Genomic DNA, 19,723 nt, shown 5'->3' on the forward strand with positions numbered 1-19,723 from the left:
TGATCACATGTGGATATGACCCTAGTTGGACAAATAAAGACAAAGAACCTTAAGAAGGGAGAGTAGGGAAATTGCCCATGAACAATTTAGTGACTCTGAGCAGGTATGCCTCAGCACAGTCTTCCCCACTATGGTGAAATGTACTCTATTTCTGTTTATAGTCATTGTTTCAAAATTTGGTTCTTATACACGTACGGATGGTTATATTGTGTGTTTATTACATTTATTTGACATTTAGATGCCACCTTTCTACACGTGGTTCTGTCCCCAGCTTTTATCCTCCCAAAAACCATGCAAGGCAGGCTAATTCTGAGAAAGAGGGAGAACCATTGGCCCGTGTGGAATCTATGGCTGAGCAGGGATCAGAACTAGGGTCTCCTTAGTCCTAGTCCGAGAGTCCAGCCACTATGTTAGGCAGTTCTCTCGCGGCATTGTCAGGGGAGAAGAGTCTTGTCTGCCGACCACCAAGTTCTTAAACTATTCCGTGCCCCTCTCCTCTTCAGGTTTCTGCATCTATATGTGGCCAAAGGACACCGGCCGCTGGCATATGCTACCGCTGAGGTATTCCAGGAGTGTGGCCAGCTTGACGTCAAAGAGCACAGGGGGAAGGTGAGGATGAGGCCTGGGCTTAATTCTCCTTGCATGGAGGAGGCACATGAATATCTTTCTCCAGCTGTCTCATAGGGTTGTCTCCAACTAAGTCCTACGCATAGAATCATAGAATTGTAGGTGAAATATACTCGGAGTCCTGCAGTGATTTCATGCTCTTTATTGCAGCTTGTAAAACAGTGATTGAATTTCCCCCAAAACTGTAGGCTTTTATATACAGTGGATGCTCGGGTTGCGAACGTGATCCATGCGGGAAGCACGTTCGCAACCCGCAGCGCCGCATCTGCCCACGTGCGGTTCGCGACTCGGCACTTCTGCGCATGCGCAAAGTGCAATTTAGTGCTTCTGCACATGTGCAAGTGCCAAAACCCACAAGTAACCTGTTCTGGTACTTCCGGGTTCAGCGACCCGAAATCGCGCAACCTGAAGCGTCTGTAACCCGAGGTATGACTGTACATTATTTACACAATGAGTCCCATCTGACTGGCTGATTCTGCTTCCCTCCTAGAGCCTGACTGGTCTTCTCCAGCAGGCCAATCAGTTGTATTCTAGGATCCTACCAGCCTAATAGGCTGATTAACTTCTTCCTGGAGCCTGATTGGACTTCTCTTGCAAGCCAATCAGTTGTTGCATTCTAGGATCCTACCTGCCTATTATTCTAGGATCCAAGCTTAGTACATAACAGTAGGGTTGGGAGGGACCCAGAGAGGTATCTAGCCCAACCCCCTGCAATACAGGAAAAACAGCTGAAGAATCCCTGACAGATGGCCACCCAACTTCTGTCTTAAAACCCCCAAGGAAGGAAAGTCCATCACCTCCCGAGGGAGACCATTCCACCGTCAAACAGCTCTTACCATCAGAAAGTTCTTCCTAATGTTTAGTCAGAATCTCCTTGCTTATCATCTGAATCCAGCATACTTATCTGAAATTAATGGATCTAAAGATAGGCTTGACGCATTAATTTGAGTGGGTCTACTCTAAGTAGGAGGGACGCAGGTGGCGCTGTGGGTTAAAGCCTCAGCGCCAAGCACTTGCTGATCGAAAGGTCGGCGGTTCGAATCCCTGCGGCGGGGTGCGCTCCCGCTGCTCGGTCCCAGCGCCTGCCAACCTAGCAGTTCGAAAGCACCTCCGGGTGCAAGTAGATAAATAGGGACCGCTTACCAGCGGGAAGGTAAACGGCGTTTCCGTGTGCGGCTCTGGCTCGCCAGAGCAGCGATGTCACGCTGGCCACGTGACCCGGAAGTGTCTCCGGACAGCGCTGGCCCCTGGCCTCTTAAGTGAGATGGGCGCACAACCCCAGAGTCTGTCAAGACTGGCCCGTACGGGCAGGGGTACCTTTACCTTTACCTTACTCTAAGTAGGACTAGCATTGGCGACAGCCCTATAGCATTTAGAATTTATTTCATAAGCTACATATTTGCTGGAATATATCCAAGGTCAGTCAAACACCAGTCCATGGAGTTATGTCCATTCTTTTCAGAGGGTCTGCTATGAGTATCTTAGATTAATATCACTCTATTCAGGCAACCTATTTGTTGTGACTTTCACTGATTATTCTGATTTCTTTTCTTGTGTGTGTTTTCAAATGCACTTACTCTGCCATTCTAACGGTATATGTACTTCATTTCTGGTTCATACATGTTTAGAAATTCAATTTACGTTCTCTGTTATTCCATATTGCATCCTGCTGTGACAGCTATTTTAAAACCCATCAGGCAATTTATAAAATAAAGGGATAAAAAGTAAATAAATGTCAAAGAAAGAAACAACTGTCTCACATTTAGAAGACATCTGAAGGCAGTCCTGTTTAGGGAAGTTTCTAAAAGTCTTTTAAAAGCCAGAGAGTAGTTTATTTCCTTGATATCTGATGGGAGGGCATTCCACAGGTCAGGCACCACTACTGAGAAGGCCCTCTGGCAGGTTCCCTGTGGCTTCACTTCTTGCAGTGAGGGAACTGCCAGAGGGCCCTCGGTGCAGGAACTCAGTGTCCCTCCCTGTGAGAAGCCAAGAGATCTGAAGGCAGCTCTGTTTAGGGAAGCTTTTTATTGTATTTTAATATTCTGTTGGAAGCCGCCCAGAGTGGCTGGGGAAACCCAGCCAGATGGGCGGGGTATAAATAAATAAATAATAAATAAATAAATAAATATTATTATTATTATCTCTCTGCTCTTCACTAAATGTGCCTCCTGTCCAGCTCCCCTGTAACACCTTGCAGTCCACTAATGCCTCTTGCTTGTTGGGATGGGTGATGGGTGTGCAGAAACTTAGCCTATGCTACAAAGGTGATATTTGCATTCATTGCTCCGCCCACTTTTGCCTATGGCCCCTCCCACCATTGGCATGTGGCCCTCAGAAGGTTGCCCAAAAGGAAATGCAGACCTCAGGCTGAAACAGGCTTTGCACGCCTGGTGTATATGCATTGAAGTAGCGAATGTTCCCTTCTGTCAACTGCTGCCTGTTGCCTATCAACTGCTGCCCTAGATAGCTGCCTAGAACCAGGCGCCTGGCAAGGCTGAGCTCTGCCACTCCCAGCCGCAGCCACTCACTGCTATTCCTCTCTGTGCACCCAGACTCCGCTGCTAGTGGCGGCTGCAGCAAATCAACCTGGGATCGTGAAGGACCTGATCGTGCTGGGAGCAGACGTCAACGCTGCAGACCAGAAGGGGCAGACTGTGCTGCACCTTGGCGCCACCTATGGGCTGCCCAGTGTCATTGAGGTGAGTGTCCCTATTGCATGGCCAACATTTAAGAATGATGGGAGTCGCTACCCAACAATACCTGGAGCGCCACAGGGGAAAGGCATAGCTCAGTGGTAGAGCACCTGCCTTGCATGCAGAAGGTCTCTGGTTCAATCCCAGGCATCTCCCAGTAGGGCTGGGAAATCAGGGTCATAGGAAGTGGGGCGCGGGATGTGTGGTCCACCCCGGGTGTCATCCTTGAGGGGGGTGACAAAATAGCACACCACGGGGGGCAGCACTTACCACGGGGTCTGGCCTGCAGCACGCCCGAGCCACACATCTCTCCTGGGAGTGACACAGTGGCTCAGGGCCCCACTCTGCCCAAAATGGCAGCATGGGGCTTGCGTCCACCAGGTGGACTCTGTGGGCAGCTCGCCATGCCAACCCTGTATGTGGATCGCCTAGCCACCCCCGTGCGCGGATCACCCCACCCCCGCTGCTCCAGGTGCTGGAGCAGCTAGCTATGCCCCTGTGGGAAATATTCCCTGCCTGGAAGCCTGGAGAGCCTCTGGCAGTCACTGCAGGCAATATTAATGGCCTGATTCAGTACAAGGCAGCTGTCTATCGCCCCATCGCTGCTAACAATGCCAGCCCTATCATCAGGTAAAGTGAGGCAATCGCCTCAGGTGGCAAAAGCTCAAGGGCAGCAGCTGGGCCGTTCCTTCAGAAGAAGAAGAAGAGTTTGGATTTGATATCCTGCTTTATCACTACTCAAAGGAGTCTCAAAGCAGCTAACATTCTCCTTTCCCTTCCTCCCCCACAACAAACACTCTGTGAGGTGATTGAGGCTGAGAGACTTCAGAGAAATGTGATTAGCCCAAGATCACCCAGCAGCTGCATGTGGAGAAGCGGGGAAGCGAACCCAGTTCCCCAGATTACCAGTCTACCGCTCTTAACCACTACACCACACTGGCTCTCCACTACAGCACCCAGCCACCACCAACTCCAGCTCCCATGAGCTAGCGGGGCCAATAGTTGGGGTTGGTGGGATCTGGGCCTCACGGTGCCTCATCGCAGAGTTCAAATTGCAGCAGCGTTTCCGTCATTTGTTCCTTTTTATACTCCTGCAAATGTTAGCAGCACGATAACACATACAGCAGTCCAATGCTTTCCCCATCGCTTGATCTCCACGCATGGACAATGGGTATCCGATAAAATGCTATTTATTTGTTTAGGAGTATTTATAGCCTGTCGACCAACTGATGATCTTGAGGCAGCTTACAGCACCTTTAAAACACAATGAAACAGGCTATGATGCAATAGTCACTACAGCAGGGAAAAGGTCTACAGTGGTACCTTGGGTTACATATGCTTCAGGTTACAAACTTTTCAGGTTACAGACTCCGCTAACCCATAAATAGTACCTCGGGTTAAGAACTTTGCTTCAGATGAGAACAGAAATCGTGCTCCAGCGGCACGGCGACAGCGGGAGGCCCCATTAGCTAAAGTGGTGCTTCAGGTTAAGAACAGTTTCAGGTTAAGAACGGACCTCTGGAACGAATTAAGTTCTTAACCCGAGGTACCACTGTATATATTTATAGTAATCCTCCTGCCCTTTTTCTCTGCTTTTCCAGCAAATACTGTTGAAGCAGCTAGGTGTTAGAGCCATTCGGTCCATGGCCAACATCTACTTGCTGGGCTTTCATTAGGTTGGGATTTAATCTGTTCTAAGCACATGTCAGAATGACAATCTCTTCTGGATTCTTTCCCAGGCCGTCATGGTGACTGGTATCCCAGTCAATGTCGATGCCAGAAATTTCGAAGGTAAGATGATCAGAGAGTGCTGTGTATTCCCAGAAACATTCTCAAGTTGTGAATGCATATCATTTTGCACACTGCTAATGTGTGGAGTCTTTGACACCCCTTTCTGCACTGTTCTGGTAGGTCTGACCCCCTTGCATTGTGCTGTCATAGCTCACAATGCTGCCTTCCAGTCCCAAAGCATGGATCCGTTGTCTCAGCAGCAGCTCCAGAACTTCCTGCTCTGTATTCGCTTGCTCCTCGAACTCGGGGCCAACTACAAGAGCCAGGTAGGTGGGTGGGTGGGCTCTGAGGAGGGGTTCCTTCTCCCCAGGCCAGGAGACCAAGGTGGTCACTTCTGCATCAACCAAAAAGAGAGCAAAAGAAGGAGACATAGCAAAGCATTTACAGAATTTGGCTATTGTTGCCATAATTAAGATAGAAAAATAGATCTTGCCATCATGGGGAAGAATGTGACCATTCAATGTGTACCACTTAGGGTGCTCTGCGATCCTCCAGATGGCCTGTTTATTGAGCATTCACCCTGATTTGTTTGCACAAAGCTTACACAGAGGTTAGACTATGACCTGTCTTTACTGGAAATTCCTTCTGATTTATTTAACAATTAGCATTATTCATTTGCTAGTGTTTTCCCATTTGTTCCTCTCACACTTTTCGGTGACTTTCCTCATCACTTTCCTAACTGCAAAAAGTCGTCTTCTTTTTTAAAGTGGATTTGTTTCACCAGGGCAAGAAAATGCTTTAATTCACTTTAATTGCATAAATCTAGATTTCTCATGTACACTTGAACCTCTCCCGCTGACATCATGACATACTGACATTATGGAAGCACTTCTAAACAGGACTGGCAAAGTGCCTCACCCTGAGTCAGACTGTTTGTTTGTTTATCTAACTCAATATTGTCTACACTGGCAGGCAGCTGCTTTCTAGAATTTCTCTCCCAGTCCTACCTGGAGGTGCCAGGGACTGAACCTGGGATCGTCTGCATGCAAAGCAGATGTTCTCCCACCCAGAAAGATTCAAAGATAAGACTCTCTTTTGTGATTAGCCAAGAAAGCTTGGCCAGCCCATCCTGGAGATTGCATCTGGCCTCCTGACAGTTTCCTCCCTTTTCTAGGAACTGAAGAGCAGCAAAACCATTCTGCATTTGGCCGTCCAAGCTGCGAACCTGCCTTTGATCCAGTTCCTTCTCCAGCTGCCTGAAGGAGAACTCCAGAACTTTGTCAATATGAAGGTGTGCTTCTGGGTTTTCTCTGCTAGGGGGCGATGTTGCCCAAGGTTGGGGATAGAAAGGAGTTTTTCCATTATGGTGTTGTTGTTGTTTTGTCTCATGAAAGGCAGAAGGGTGGGTAGAACTGGTGGCCCTCGGAGAGCAGATCAAGCCTGCTCAGCACCTTGCAACAGAGGGCCCAGCTCTGAGAATCACATGTCACGTGGGTTCATTTGGACTGTAGCAGCTAACATGCAGGTTTTTGTCTATGTCAGTTGCAGCTTTGGGACCTTAGGAAAGGGAGAGGGAAAGTTATACTTTTTCTTCCTCCCTCTCTCCCATGATGATCTCTCCAACACTGCTGTTTGCATTGCGAGGGGAGCATGCTCCTCTTAATCTGAGGGTTATGGGTTCGAACCCCACGTTGGGCAAAAAGATTCCTGCACTGCAGAGGGTTAGACTAGATGACTCTGGTGCATAGCTGTCAACTTACAGATTTGAAAATCAGGGACCAGCAGCCTTGAAAATAAGGGATCAGCAGCCAAAATAAGGTATTTCAGTCAACCAGCTGAAATAAGAAGTTAAAAGGGACCAGATAATTTGGGAGAGCAGCGCCGGTTTTTAGCCCTTCATTTCCAGAGGTTGCTGCTCAAGATACCAGCTGATGAAACACTGCAATTAAATAACTACAAGCAGCAACCACTTTTCGTGCAAAACGAAGTCCAAGCTACAAAGATGCTGTTGCAGTTCTGTATCTTTTCTCTCGTGCTCCATCTGCAGCTCTCAGTTCCATCAGGCGGGGCAGGAGGAAGAGGGGGGGGGGGGAGAGCACCTGAAGTAAACCTGCAGATCAGACCATCTATGCTAGTCTACCACTACAAATCTATAGGAGAAGCGCTTGTGGTCCTTCCTCTGCTTTCCCCCTCTATGGTTAGCCCTTGGAACACCTGCCCGCACCTCCACCTCCTCTCTCTGAACTTCTTTCTCTATGGTTGCCCTTGCTCTCCTCTCAAGGTTCCTCAGCAATTCATAGGCCGCGCCAGGCTGCCCATCTCATCCGGGTCCATCGGCGGCGCAGCCACAGTGCGGCCTAGTGGGAGAGGTGGCGGCGGGCAGAGGGGAGACCCCAAGCAGAGATGCTCAGTTCGGTGGCCGCGAGGAGGATGGCGGCGGAAGGGCCTGAGGCTCCCGCCAGTCTTGGCGGGGAGGGGCTCCCGGGGGCGAGGCTGGTGAGAGACCAGAGGGGAGCGGGGCAGGCAGCCAAGCAACATAGTTGGAGCCTTCCTCCTCCCTGGCCAGCAGGGAGGGAGAGGAGCTGCTTCCTTTGAAACCCAGGAAATTTAAGGGACATCATCAATAAGGGACAGCAGCGGGACATGGCGCTGGGATAAGGGAGTTTGCCGCCAAATAAGGGACGGTTGACAGCTATGCTCTGGTGGTCCCTTCAAACTCTACAATTCTATGCCATTGATGCCAATGGATGCTTCCCTTGAAAAGCGAAGAGGAATATTGGGGAGGTGATTCACACCTGCCGTGGCCCAAAGGCTGCTCCAGCTTCCCTAGGACTGATCCTGAGTAGCACTGAGACTCAGCTAAAAGGGCAGAGGGAGAAATGGCATGTTAAACAAGTTTGCTGCTGAGGTGTCCTGTTCCTCAGGGATGTAAGAAGCCATCATTTTCTGTTCTGCCCTGTACAGTCGTACCTTGGAAGTAAAATGGAATCTGTTCCAGAAGTCCATTCGACTTCCAAAACGTTCGGAAACCAAAGCACGGCCTTGCAGGACGCAAAGGAAACACAGTGCAAGTGGGGGGGGGGTTAATGTAATCAATTACATGTCACTTGTGGACTGAAAGCAAGAGGAAACAGCAAATGCCCATTGTATTCACTGGACTGAGTTCCCTTCTGGCCACGGAATGAAGAAATGAACATCAGCAATTTCTGATTCCATTCTTTTCTTCGTCAGAATTCTCTGACATGTTCGTCAGCATTTTCTGGAACTTTGGAAAGAGTTGCAATGGACCTGAGGAACTGCCTTGACCATAAGCTGTCAACGTTTCCCTTTTTTAAGGGAAATTCGCTTATTCCGAATAGGATTCCTCGCAATAAAAGGGAAAAGTTGACAGCTATGGCCTTGACCCACACATCCATGTCCAGCAGTTGTACTCCCCAGATGGCATACTGCTGACAGTACCACATGCCCCAGAGATGAGCTGGTTGTGCCCTAAAGACCAGGATTTTAGTGTTGCAGCTCCAGCCGCCTGGAATCAGTTATCAGCCGAAATCTGGCAAACACCTAGCCTTTTAGCAATTAGGGGGCTATTGAAGACATTTTTTTCTTTAAGAAGCCTTTCCCGAAGTGTGATGCAGTTGCTTATGTGAAAAAAAACAATAGTTTCACAATGGTAGAAATTGCTTTACTGCTTTTAGCATTGCTGAGTTTGCAATCTTTTTGCATTTTGTCTTATTTTATTGCACACTGCTTCAGTAAGTTTGGGTTAATAAATCTGCAATAAATGGATATTGTGCAGGCTAACTTGGAGGGGAAATCTCTGTCCTCAGGCCCACGGGAACACTGCCTTGCACATGGCCGCTGGTCTGCATGGACACCCCTTTCAGGAGCAGATTGTGCGCCTCCTGCTGCATCACTGGGCTGATCCCAGTGCGCGGAACCTGGAGAACGAACAACCAGTTCACCTGTTGGCACCAGGCCCAGCAACAGAACAGGTCAGCTGGGGGAGGATCTATGGTTGGTGGCAGTGGGCAGGGGGAGCTAAATTTAGTTCACTTTGCATTTTCATCAGGACCTACCAAATTTGCAACACGCAGCTCAAAATGCAGCTGTCCTGAGAAATTTGCACTTCTCCGAATTCTGCGGTGGAGTTCTCCCACCTGCTCAAAAAAAAGGCATATGTTAAGCGAAAGGGGGCATTAAAAAATTGTGTGATTAGAGGAACTAACGTACCCCGAGAAAAAATGCATGCCATTAGGGGAAATTGCTTGGGGAAAAATGTGTATGCTGAATAAAAATCGCCTACAGAAATGTCTGCGTTAGGAGAAATGCACACTAAGAAGCTGGTGGATTTTCAAGTGCACTTGTTGCAATATATATATATATATATATATCAGTAGACTAGTAGACTGGTGCAAAAATGTGGAGAACTGAAGATTGGAAGGATGAGAAGCTGGGAGAAACCAAAATGGGCAGATCCGTTCATCCCTAGCTGCATCGGGAAGAGCCCAAGAAGGAAAAGCTATCCTTCATCTTTGAATGATTGTTGTCTCCTTCCCTCTGCAGCTACGCCTGTTGCTTAGGAGCCGCCGTTTGGGCCCCGGACCAGCTCATCTCCCCTCTTTCCCATGAAGACCTCCTGTCAAGCTACACTCCTTGGCAGAACACCGTCTCTTTTTCAGCCGCCCAGGAAGTGAAGGAGTGTCAATTGGGGGGGGGCGTTGTTGTTTGTGTTGTTTTATCTTATGTGACAAGGAAACTTTGCCTTGTGCTGCCTATATTTAACTTATTGGATAGGGAGGTTGTCTGCCCGACTTTCCTTGCTGATGCCGGCCAATAGTCTATCCCCAGTGGCGCCGGTTATCTCCCACTGCAGGTGACCCACTGCAGTTCTGCCAGTGTGGAGGGCTTTGCCTTTCTCATTGTCACTGCATCCTTTCAGCCCCAGGCTAGTGAGCAGGCAGGGAACAAAGGTACTCCTCCACCACCACCCAGCACCACTGGGCTCACCCTCATCAGCAAGGAAACGGTTCAGGCTCCGAGTGCGAATTCTGGCGACCAGCTGCTTCCCCACTGGAGTTCTAAGTGCCCCTGTTTGGTATCCTTGCATGCAAGGGAGGGGGAGGCAGCTGCCAGGTCCGCCCCCTCTATCCTCTTAGCTGCCGCAAGTATCATTTCTGTGAAATGGATCATTGTAATTGAACCATATTGGTTTTTGGCAAAATTTGGATCGTATAGTAGCACAGGGCTGGCCTTTGCCGGAGGAATTACTTCGGTGAAACTGAGTTGCTGTTTAGGCCATCTCTGGTGTGATCCACTTATTGATGCTACGTCTTAAACCTAAGAGAGTTCCTGTAACTTTTTAATTCAAAGAATTGCACGGAAGGGGGAAAGGAAATTCCAATGGTTCGAGCTTCTCACAACTGTGGCATGGGAGTGATCTTCCAAGCCGCAACTGCCGAAATTATCCCTTCTGTGCAAATCTTACGGGCAGCTACCTTGTGGTACCCAGATGTTGTTGAACCACCACTCCCATGAGTGGAGTCCAGCCTGGCCAGAGATCAGAGATGATGGGACTTGAAGTTCAGCAACGTCTGGAGGGCTGCGGGTGTCTTGCCCCTGCCTCCAGGTATTTCTCTACAAAATTACGGTAACTGGCTTAATTGTTGTTCCTTTTCTCTCCACAACTGGGGAACCCTTGGAACTGTAGTTCACCCAAATCACTGTTTCCAGGAGTCCCTGCGGTGAGGAAGGAGCTGCAACGCTTAAGCCAGCCTCGAAACAACGTTGTGGTAGAGAACTGCCCTTTTAAGAAGTTAGAGGTGCCCTCTCAGGAGATGAAGTTGGCAGCCGACTTAATTACACCTCACAATAACCTGAGGCAAATGACAATATGCACACTTTTTCAGTGCTGCCCCTCTGACGCTTGGAATTGGTCTGGAGGCCCTCAGGCAAGGTGGGGGCCTTCTGTGTTCTAAGCTGCGGGGATAAACACTGCGTGTTTTTTCTCGATTTAGGCTCCGGCCTGTGACGCACCCGCTCACAGCATCTGTGTGCAGAAACCTGTAGCCAGGTCCCTGGCTTAATTGAGAGAGCTCTGTGTAGCTCACACTCTTATCTCTGGCTCGTTGCCAAAGAAGCAGTCTTTCTCTCTCTGTCTGTCTCTCTCTCTCTCCATGACTGCATCAGCTTGTATCCCCACAAAGTGGGGAAATTAACACACCTCCCCTTTCTTTTCCTATCCTCCCCACCCATCCCATTTCTTGGCGGTCTCGCCTTATTAAGTCATGCTGTCCCACCAATTTCTGCTCTCCACAACTCTTTGAGGAGTTTGACTCTCCCTTCTTTTCCCATTGCTGGGTAGGGAGAAATCAGATCCAGTTTGCATTTAAAGGCAAACCAACCTAATTCGCCACCTTCAAATGTGAATGAACTGCAAACTAATGCGGAAATGCGAAGAACTGAAGTTTGGATGGGGGGGGGGGAGGGAAGAGAAACCGAAACTAGTCGATCAGCCCATTTGCAATTGCCAGACACCCAATCCAGTCTCCCTGGGATTTCTTAACTGTTGTGAAGAAAGGGAGAATTCTGGCAGTTGCAGCTTCTTTTCCTGGAAAATACTGCTGCAGATTCAGCTGCTGCAAGAATTATTCCTGCTCACTAACTAGGAGGGAACCATAGCTGTCAACTTACAGATTTGAAAATAAGGGACCAGCAGCCTCGAAAATAAGGGATCAGCAGCCAAAATAAGGCATCAACAATTACTTTGATAAAATACATATTTTGTTGCGTGCAAATGGCTTTAGATACCTATTAGGTCCTACAAATTACCATATAGCATAGATTCAACACACAAAAACAGCAACAATTTGTTGTTGACAAAGGACAGCTGGACATAGAAAGGGCCCCATTACCTTCAGTAGCTTATTTATTTAAGGGACATCATCAATAAGGGACAGCAGCGGGACATGGCCCTGGGATAAGGGACTGTCCCGCCAAATAAGGGACACTTGACAGCTATGGAGGGAACCCTTCCCAAAGTAGTAGGACATTGCTTTGCATGCAGAAGGTCCTAGAGTCCATCTCCCTGGAGGGCTGAAAAAAAAATCACCCTGAAACCCTGCAGAGCTGCTGCCAGTCAATGCAGGCAATACTGAGCTGGATAGACTCAGTGGTCTGACTCAGTAGAAGGCAACGTCCTATAATCTTGTGTTTATCCCTCCCCATTCCCATCTCTCTCTCTCTCTCTCTCTCTCTCTCTCTCTCTCTCTCTCTCTCTGGCAACCTTTCACATGCCCTCCTCTGTGTTCAGCTTGATAAACACTCCAAGCTTGTGCTAATGGAATATTTAAATGGAGGCGAGGACATGCCAGGGTTTATGATGAACCATATGTTATTGGAACAGAAGCAAGCTAATTGTGGCAATAAAGAAGCACACTTTTTAATCTTTTCCGCTGTCTCCGTCTCACACTGCCTACACTCCAGCCCCGGTGCAGAACCTGTGAACCCATCAGCGCTCGCCTACTTGCACCTTTCTCTCACTCCCAGCATTCTTGGACCACAGTCCCACAAACAAAGGAAAAGAGGGAATAGAAACACAAGAGAGGGAAGGGTTGAGGTCTGCTATCAGAAGCAACTTCATGCCACGCAGCCAAGCCCCAGATAATTTGTTCATTTTGCTAGCAGCCGCGTACCTGGCACTTCTCAGGAAACCAGAGAAAGCAAAAGCGCAGTGTAGCTTTGAAATCAGCGGTTGAAATCAGGGCAGGTTTGAATGGGTCGGTCCCAGGCGCACCAACTCTATGAGGCTGAGGTGTCTTTGGCCCCCTCAATATTTGTTGGCAGGGGACCAGGTCCCCTCGAGGTTGAGGGGGCGGAGGAGGCCAAACACAGGGAGGAAGAGGCAGCTCTCTGTGAATGAAGAATGCCAGGAGCCAGGCTAAGGGTCTGTGGAGGGAGCATCTTGGGCTACGAGCAAGGCAGGGGCTGTGTCAGGCAAGAAGCCACTGCCGCTGGAGAGCAGCAGTCAGGGCTGTGGGGCCTTCTGCTCCTGAAATGTGCCTCTGGGATGTGGGGAGGCTGAGTAGAGCTGAGGTAGCACTGCTGCTGCCTGCATTCCCCCTCATGGCTGCCAGAAGGGGAAGGTCCAGGGGAAGAAAAGGAAGGTGGCATGTCCCTGAGGAGGTGGCAGAAGTAGCCAAGGAGCAGCAAGGGAGACGGAGGCACATGTGGGGCAGCACCTTCTCTCCTCAGGTCAGGTATGGTGACAGTGGCCTTCTCTAGACAATGCAACAGTCACACACACACACGCAACACATGCTGGGGCCCCTCCATATTGGGCGCAAGTCAGCACCTCTTTTCAGTCCACCATCTTGATTCAAAATGGCACCCGATTGTATCCAAACGTAGATTAAAAAGCTGCTCTTCGATCTCAGAGCTGTCATCCCAAAGTGGATTACAGTATCTTCCAAGGTTTCCAAATTCATAGCGAACAAACAAATCACTTTCAAAAATATATGGTAGATTTATTTATTGCAACCTTTCCTCCAAGGAGTTCATGGTGGGTGTGCATGGTTCTTTATCTCCCCCCCCCCCACTCCTCATTTTAGCCTCACAACAACCCTGCGAAGTAGGTTAGGCTGAGAGACAGTGCCTGGCCCAAGGCGTCACCCAGCAAAGCTTCATGGCTGAGTACGGATTCGAATCCTGGGTGACGGATCAGAAGCAGCCTTGCTGCAGCTTTTGCTCAGACCAGCTCCCCTCGTTGCTCAAAAGGCAGATCCCCATCCAGGGGCAGAAAATCTGCCACAGGGTCGTAGACCTGTGTCACGTCCGCATAGCCATCCACTGATCTTCTGCTTCGCTGATAATCACCCTAGACATAAGGGAAGAAAGACCTGCTGAGGTTCCCTACCATTTCCCAACTGCAGGAGACAATGGGTGGAGGCCAGAGGTATCAGTGACTCACCACCACTGTAACTAAATGGAGCCACCATGTGTGGGAGCACTCTACCTCTGAACACCAGCCACTCAGGCCAAATAGCAGGAGGCCATTGCCTACATGTCCGGCATCTGGTTGGCCCAGGCTGACAAACAAGAGCTGGGCTAAATGGATTCTGGCCTCATCTATCAAGGCCAAAGCCCCAGCCCCCATTCCTTTAATGAGAAAGGGCACAGCTTGGTGGTCGGGCATCTGCTTTCAATCCTAAAATAGAAAAATATAGCAGGTAAAATATCCCTGTGGATAGCTCAGTTGGTAGAGTGTGAGGCTCTTAATCTCAGGGCTGTGGGTTTGAGCCCCACATTGGGCAAATGAATCCTGCATGGCAGGGGGTTGGACTAGATGACCCTCATGGTCCCTTCCAGCTCTACAGTTCTAGGATTCTAATCCCATCCAAGATGTGACAAGACTCCTGCTTGAAAGCATTGAGAGGGGCTGACTGTCAGCATAGACCAAGAATGGGGAACTTGTGGCCCTTCAGATGCTGTTGGACTGCAACTCACATCAGCCCCAGCTAGCATGGTCAGTTATCAGGAATGATGGGAGCTGTAGTTCAGCAACCTCAAGAAGGCCACAGGCTCCCCAATTCTTGCACTGACCATTCTGAGTTGATGGACCATGGTCTGACTCTGTCTGAAGCAGCTTCCTAAGGAGGCGGGGCTATAGCTCAGAGGCAGAGGGCACGTTCTATGTGCAGAAGGTCCCAGGCTCCACCCCTGGCATCCCTGGGGTGGTGGGAGAGACCTCTGCCTGAGATGAATAACTGCCTGTCAGAGTAGGCAGTACTGACCTGACTCGGTATAAGGCAGCTTTCTATGTTCCAGAACTTGTTTTTCAATCTGAAAAAAAGTTTTGTGGAGTCCTTTTCCCTACCAGTCCAGCAGCTGCCAGTCTACTTCCTCTCCTCATTGGGCAAATCTGGTTGCTCGTAGAAAGGTCCCAAATTCAATCCCCAGCATTTCCAGATAGGGCTGGGAGAATCTCCTGCTTGAAACCCTGCTGAGCTGCTGCCACAGTGTGGACAACACCGAGCTACATGGACCAATGGTCTAACTCAGTACAAAGCATCTTCCTATCTTCCTATATCATATACACTACAGGGCTAAGATGGGACACTCTCTGACTTCCTTTTGGGTGGCTTTTTTGAAATGAGGGAGGTGGAGGAAACAAGGGAATCCATGACTCACAATGAAACATACAAGAGAGGACAAGTCCTGTGGACTTGGTTCAGAAGGAGCGTTCATTGTGACTCTCTTCCCCCACTGTTAAGCCTCTTCCCCAAGTACTCACAGCATACTCATAAATCCATGATTCCTCCTGGGGGTACCATCTCTCATACAGAGGCTTCATTTCTTCATACTGCCGGGGCAGCCTCACTTCCTCGTACTCGTGCTGACCTGGAGAACCAAGCCCTGTGGGTGCAATATCGGGGTCTGCAGTGATGAAGGAAGCCTGCCTTCAGGGACCTGAGATTGTTCCTCAGGAGCAAGGATGGGGCCACTCTCTGCCTGGCCCTTGGAATTCTCCCCAGGCCCCACCTCTCAGTGGTCCAGCTTCTCCCCCTGAGCATTTTGCCTGGTTGGAATGTATCCTTGAACTCTGGTGGTTCCTCTTGCTTGTTTGGATGAAGACAGCGAGAGAGTGTGTAGCCTAATGTACAAAGGGAGAAACTAAATCTGCTGCTTCTCCCACCACTGACACATAACCCACGGAAAGTTGCCCAGATGGGAATGTCACCCTAGTGCTGAAACAGAGCACTGATATTTGGGATTTGCTGTGATTCCAGATTATGGTACTGTGGCTTAGAGGAAAAAGCAGGCAGAGGAGAAATAACATGTCAGCACCTGCCCACCTGTGACACTAGCATCCATCTCACTGTCAGTGTGGTGGCCTGGCAGGGACCAGCCCCTTGCAGTAGCCTCAGTGCCGATTGATGTTGTCTTGGGAGAGCTGCCCTGCAGAGAAAGACCAAACCAACCAGCTCTATTCCCAGGAAAAAGGACAATATCTACTGCCTGTATCAGGTCCACTGACCCCCGTCCATTGTCCCTTCTTTGGCAGCTTCCAGCCATCTAACTTTCACATAGGGGACTTCTCAGGTACTAGGCAGTTTTTCACAAGGAATCTATCAGAGCCCCTTGTTGGCAGCTCAAAATCCTAAGAAGGTCTACTGTGATTTCCCCCCCCAAAGCAAGATCAAATTTCTCGCACTCCTATGAAGGTTGACCCTGATCGTGGAGAGTCTGGAAACCATGGTCTACAACAGCCTTGGCCAATCTGATACTCTCTAGATGTTTTCAGACTACAACTCCCATCAGCCCCAGCCAGCCCTGCCATGCCAGCTTGGGTTGATGGGAGTTGTAGTCCAAAACATCTGGAGAGCACCTGGTTGGCGAAGGCTGGTCTATTGGGAGATGACTCTCTTTAGTATGAAACTATCTTGCTGCATTTTCTACAGTATTTTGCCTGTGTCCTCCTTGCCGCTGCATGGAACATGGTAACAGACCTTTGAATCTGTAAGTAAAATATTTTAAATTTACCCACACAAGTGGGTAACAAAGATTCATACATTTAATTGCCTCCTACAATTTGTGCTAAACTTCACTGGCTGGTGTAAATTATCCCTATTGCAGAAACTGGATTGACTGATGCAGAATTCTGAACTCCCTGTAAAACTGACTGTGCATTGTACCCAACTAAGGGTGGAACCATTGAAATGAATGGGCCTACATTACTCATGTCCATTAATTTCAATGGGTCTACTCCAAATAGGACTAACATTGAACATAACCTTGTCGCACAACACTGCAACATTTACTTTTTCGGGGGCTGGAGCCTTGGTGTTGAATGGGTGTTACCAGTGAGCAGATCCAGTTGCCTTTGTCTCAATGTCAAGTTTGCCTCCCTTGGGGGGAAAAACAGCAAACTTTAAAAGAAGCACTGGGAACAAAGGATGGAGCTGTTCCCCACCCCCACCCCAATAGATTTATTTTTCTTTGTGGTTGTTGTATTCCTGGACTCTTGTTGCCATGGTTGCTGCCTTTTGTACCAGCTTCTGCACCCATGCATCTCCAGACCATCTGCAGACCACAACAGGCAGTCTATATTCTCTGTATCATGAAAAAATTCACCTACTAATCTCAGCCAAGGAAGATATTGCTGAAGGCACAAGACTAGACCTGGCTGGGTTCTTTTCTGGTCCTACATGCTACCTGGATGTTGTACCCACAATTCCCAGGCCCCAGAGAGATGTGCTTACCTCAGAGCTATGCTCCTCCAGCTGTGCGGGCCGTGTGCCAAGTTTCAGCCACTTGCTCACTGCATAGTTGTTCCCAAATCTCACCTTTCCCCTGAAATAGCAACAACATTCTGGGGTGGGTGGTCAACTAGGGCGAATGAGGAATGCCCCACTAATCTCAGTCTGCCCTCAGTCAGCCCCTGCCTGCCCGTCTTACTTACAACAAATCAGAGGGTAGCTCTTCCTCTCATTAGCTCCACCTCCAAATCTCATTGGCTCTTGATCCATACCATTGGTTTCACCGCCTTCAATCCTCCAAGTCTTATTGAGCCGCTAGCTACCACTCAGTACCCTATAAGCCTTTTCAGGCTACGGCACTGGTGTCTAGTGGTTTAGCAGTTGATTTTGCCTAAAAGTTTTTTTTTTTGGGGGGGGGAGATCTCCTGGGCCTTTAACAGCCACATAACCAGGAAAGAAAATTGGTCAGTGCATTGTCCCTCCAGACGTGCTGCTGTGAAAGGTTTCACCTGAAGAGCTGTTCAATGGTGGAGACTGACTCAAGAGGTGGTGGAGGTATTTAAAGCAGAGGGTTGACAGCCACCAGTCAGGGATGCTCTGGTTGCATCCTGCATTGCAGAGCCTGAATTTAATGGGGTTAAGCTAGATGGTTTCCACATCCCCTTCCAACTTGATGGTTCTAAGCAGCGTCTCCTAGTCTCACAGTTGCTACATGTGCAAAAGTTAATTCTGTGGAAAGTGGTGGGTACTTCCCCCCCCCATGGCCTCCTTCCCTCCTGCCCAGTTAATACTTACTTGACTTCTTCTTGGGTTCCATCAACTGCAAGGAGAGAAAGGAACAAAAGAAGGGTCATACAAAGGCAGGCAGTGGGTGGGTGGGTGGGCGGGTGGGTGGGAGTCAATGGAGTCCAACACTGTGGAAGGAGCAGCTCCCCCATCCGAAAAAGTTACAACATTAAGGCGAAGGGGGTGAGTTTAGAGAAAATGCACATAAAGGAAATGGATGGGGAGGAACTGGATTCAATTTGCATCTAAAGGTAAACCCAACTAAGTCACACTTTCTGAAATTATCCCAAAGCAAAATGCAGTCATTCATTGACATTCATTGGATTTTGCAATACACCACACAGGACGTGGGTACAAAAATGCATGTACTGATGCAAAGTGTGTGCACAATGCATATATCCCTGAAAATAATAGATTGCTTTAAGGGAAATTCCTTTGCAAAAAAAATGTTTATCTCAGGAACAAGGTGCATAAACACAGGTGTCTATTAACATAAATTCACACTAAAATGCTGACGAATTATCATTTGGGCTTTAAAATGACATCACAAGCTGATGTGAAAACAGGGAGAGCTGAACAGAAGACTGGGAAAATGAGAAATGGAGAGAACCTGGACAGATTCAGGTGGGACATGATAGCGGTGTATAAAATAATGCAATGGCATGAAAAATGTGGATAGGGAGCAAAAACCTTTTTCATGTTATTAGAACTGGAGAGCCAGCCAATGATTCTGAATTTACCTTCAGTGCCCAGTGTTTCCAGGGCTCTTATGCAGAGCAGACAGTATGGATCTCCCCATGCCCCATTCCTTAGTAGTGAGCTATGGCTCTGCTTACCTTTGGGAGTTCGGACCTGTCGCCGGCAGAGTAAACAGCCCAGGAAGGACAAGTTGGAAACTATCAGAAGAACCCCTAAGGTGCTGAGGAGCCCAACAAGAGAAAGAGGCAGCAAAGGGCTCACTGGGGAAGAAGGAAAAAGTTTAAAAGGTGAGGGCATAGAGGAAAGCAGCTCCCTCGCCACCAAAATGATGGCAATAATAATCATAATCATAATCATAATCATAATCATAATCATAATCATAATCATAATCATAATCATAATCATAATTTATTTATACCCCGCCCATCTGGCTGGGTTTCCCCAGCCACTCTGGGTGACTTCCAACAGAACACCAAAATACAATAACCTATTAAACATTAAAAGCTTCCCTAAACATGCAGTCCTCCTTTTACTGCAACCACCTCCATCATTTTACTCCACCTCCATTGTTCTGCCCAGACACTGAGGTCCAGCGCCGAGGGCCTTCTGGTGGTTCCCTCGCTGTGAGAAGCCAAGTTACAGGGAACCAGGCAGAGGGCCTTCTTGGTAGTGGCACCTGCCCTGTGGAACGCCCTCCCACCAGATGTCAAAGAGAAAAAGAACTACCAAACTTTTAGAAGACATCTAAAGGCAGCCCTGTTTAGGGAAGCTTTTAATGTTGAATAGGTTGTTGTATTTTAGTGTTTTGTTTGAAGCCGCCCAGAGTGGCTGGGGAAACAGCAGATTTGGACAGAACTGTTAGGGCCGGCTGTACCATGAGACATGACTCGGGCAGCGTATCACGAGGAACAGAGCAGGATGGGAAAAGGCAGA

The 19,723-nt window shown here is 48.7% G+C and overlaps 2 protein-coding genes across 2 annotated transcripts in view; one reads left to right on the forward strand and one right to left on the reverse strand.

Annotated features, from left to right (window-relative positions):
* NFKBID (NFKB inhibitor delta) overlaps window positions 1-12,295 on the forward strand; it is a 30,398-nt gene extending 18,103 nt beyond the window's left edge. The window contains exons 6-12 of the mRNA XM_079988190.1: window positions 504-609; window positions 3,180-3,326; window positions 5,060-5,111; window positions 5,232-5,377; window positions 6,226-6,342; window positions 8,879-9,043; window positions 9,615-12,295. Of these exons, the coding sequence (XP_079844316.1) occupies window positions 504-609; window positions 3,180-3,326; window positions 5,060-5,111; window positions 5,232-5,377; window positions 6,226-6,342; window positions 8,879-9,043; window positions 9,615-9,680 (799 nt within the window). The 3' untranslated portion in view covers window positions 9,681-12,295. The remainder of the gene's footprint in view (window positions 1-503; window positions 610-3,179; window positions 3,327-5,059; window positions 5,112-5,231; window positions 5,378-6,225; window positions 6,343-8,878; window positions 9,044-9,614) is intronic.
* A 1,268-nt stretch (window positions 12,296-13,563) lies between these two features.
* Window positions 13,564-19,723, reverse strand: part of NPHS1 (NPHS1 adhesion molecule, nephrin) — a 49,370-nt gene continuing 43,210 nt past the window's right edge. Inside the window, exons 25-30 of the mRNA XM_079985903.1 lie at window positions 18,928-19,050; window positions 18,101-18,125; window positions 17,309-17,399; window positions 15,902-16,004; window positions 15,340-15,461; window positions 13,564-13,923 (exon numbers count right to left, since the gene is read on the reverse strand). Coding sequence (XP_079842029.1) covers window positions 13,795-13,923; window positions 15,340-15,461; window positions 15,902-16,004; window positions 17,309-17,399; window positions 18,101-18,125; window positions 18,928-19,050 — 593 coding nt within the window. The 3' untranslated portion in view covers window positions 13,564-13,794. The remainder of the gene's footprint in view (window positions 13,924-15,339; window positions 15,462-15,901; window positions 16,005-17,308; window positions 17,400-18,100; window positions 18,126-18,927; window positions 19,051-19,723) is intronic.

This window comes from Podarcis cretensis (genome assembly GCF_951804945.1).
Source record: "Podarcis cretensis genome assembly, chromosome: 8".
Lineage (NCBI taxonomy): Eukaryota > Metazoa > Chordata > Lepidosauria > Squamata > Lacertidae > Podarcis > Podarcis cretensis.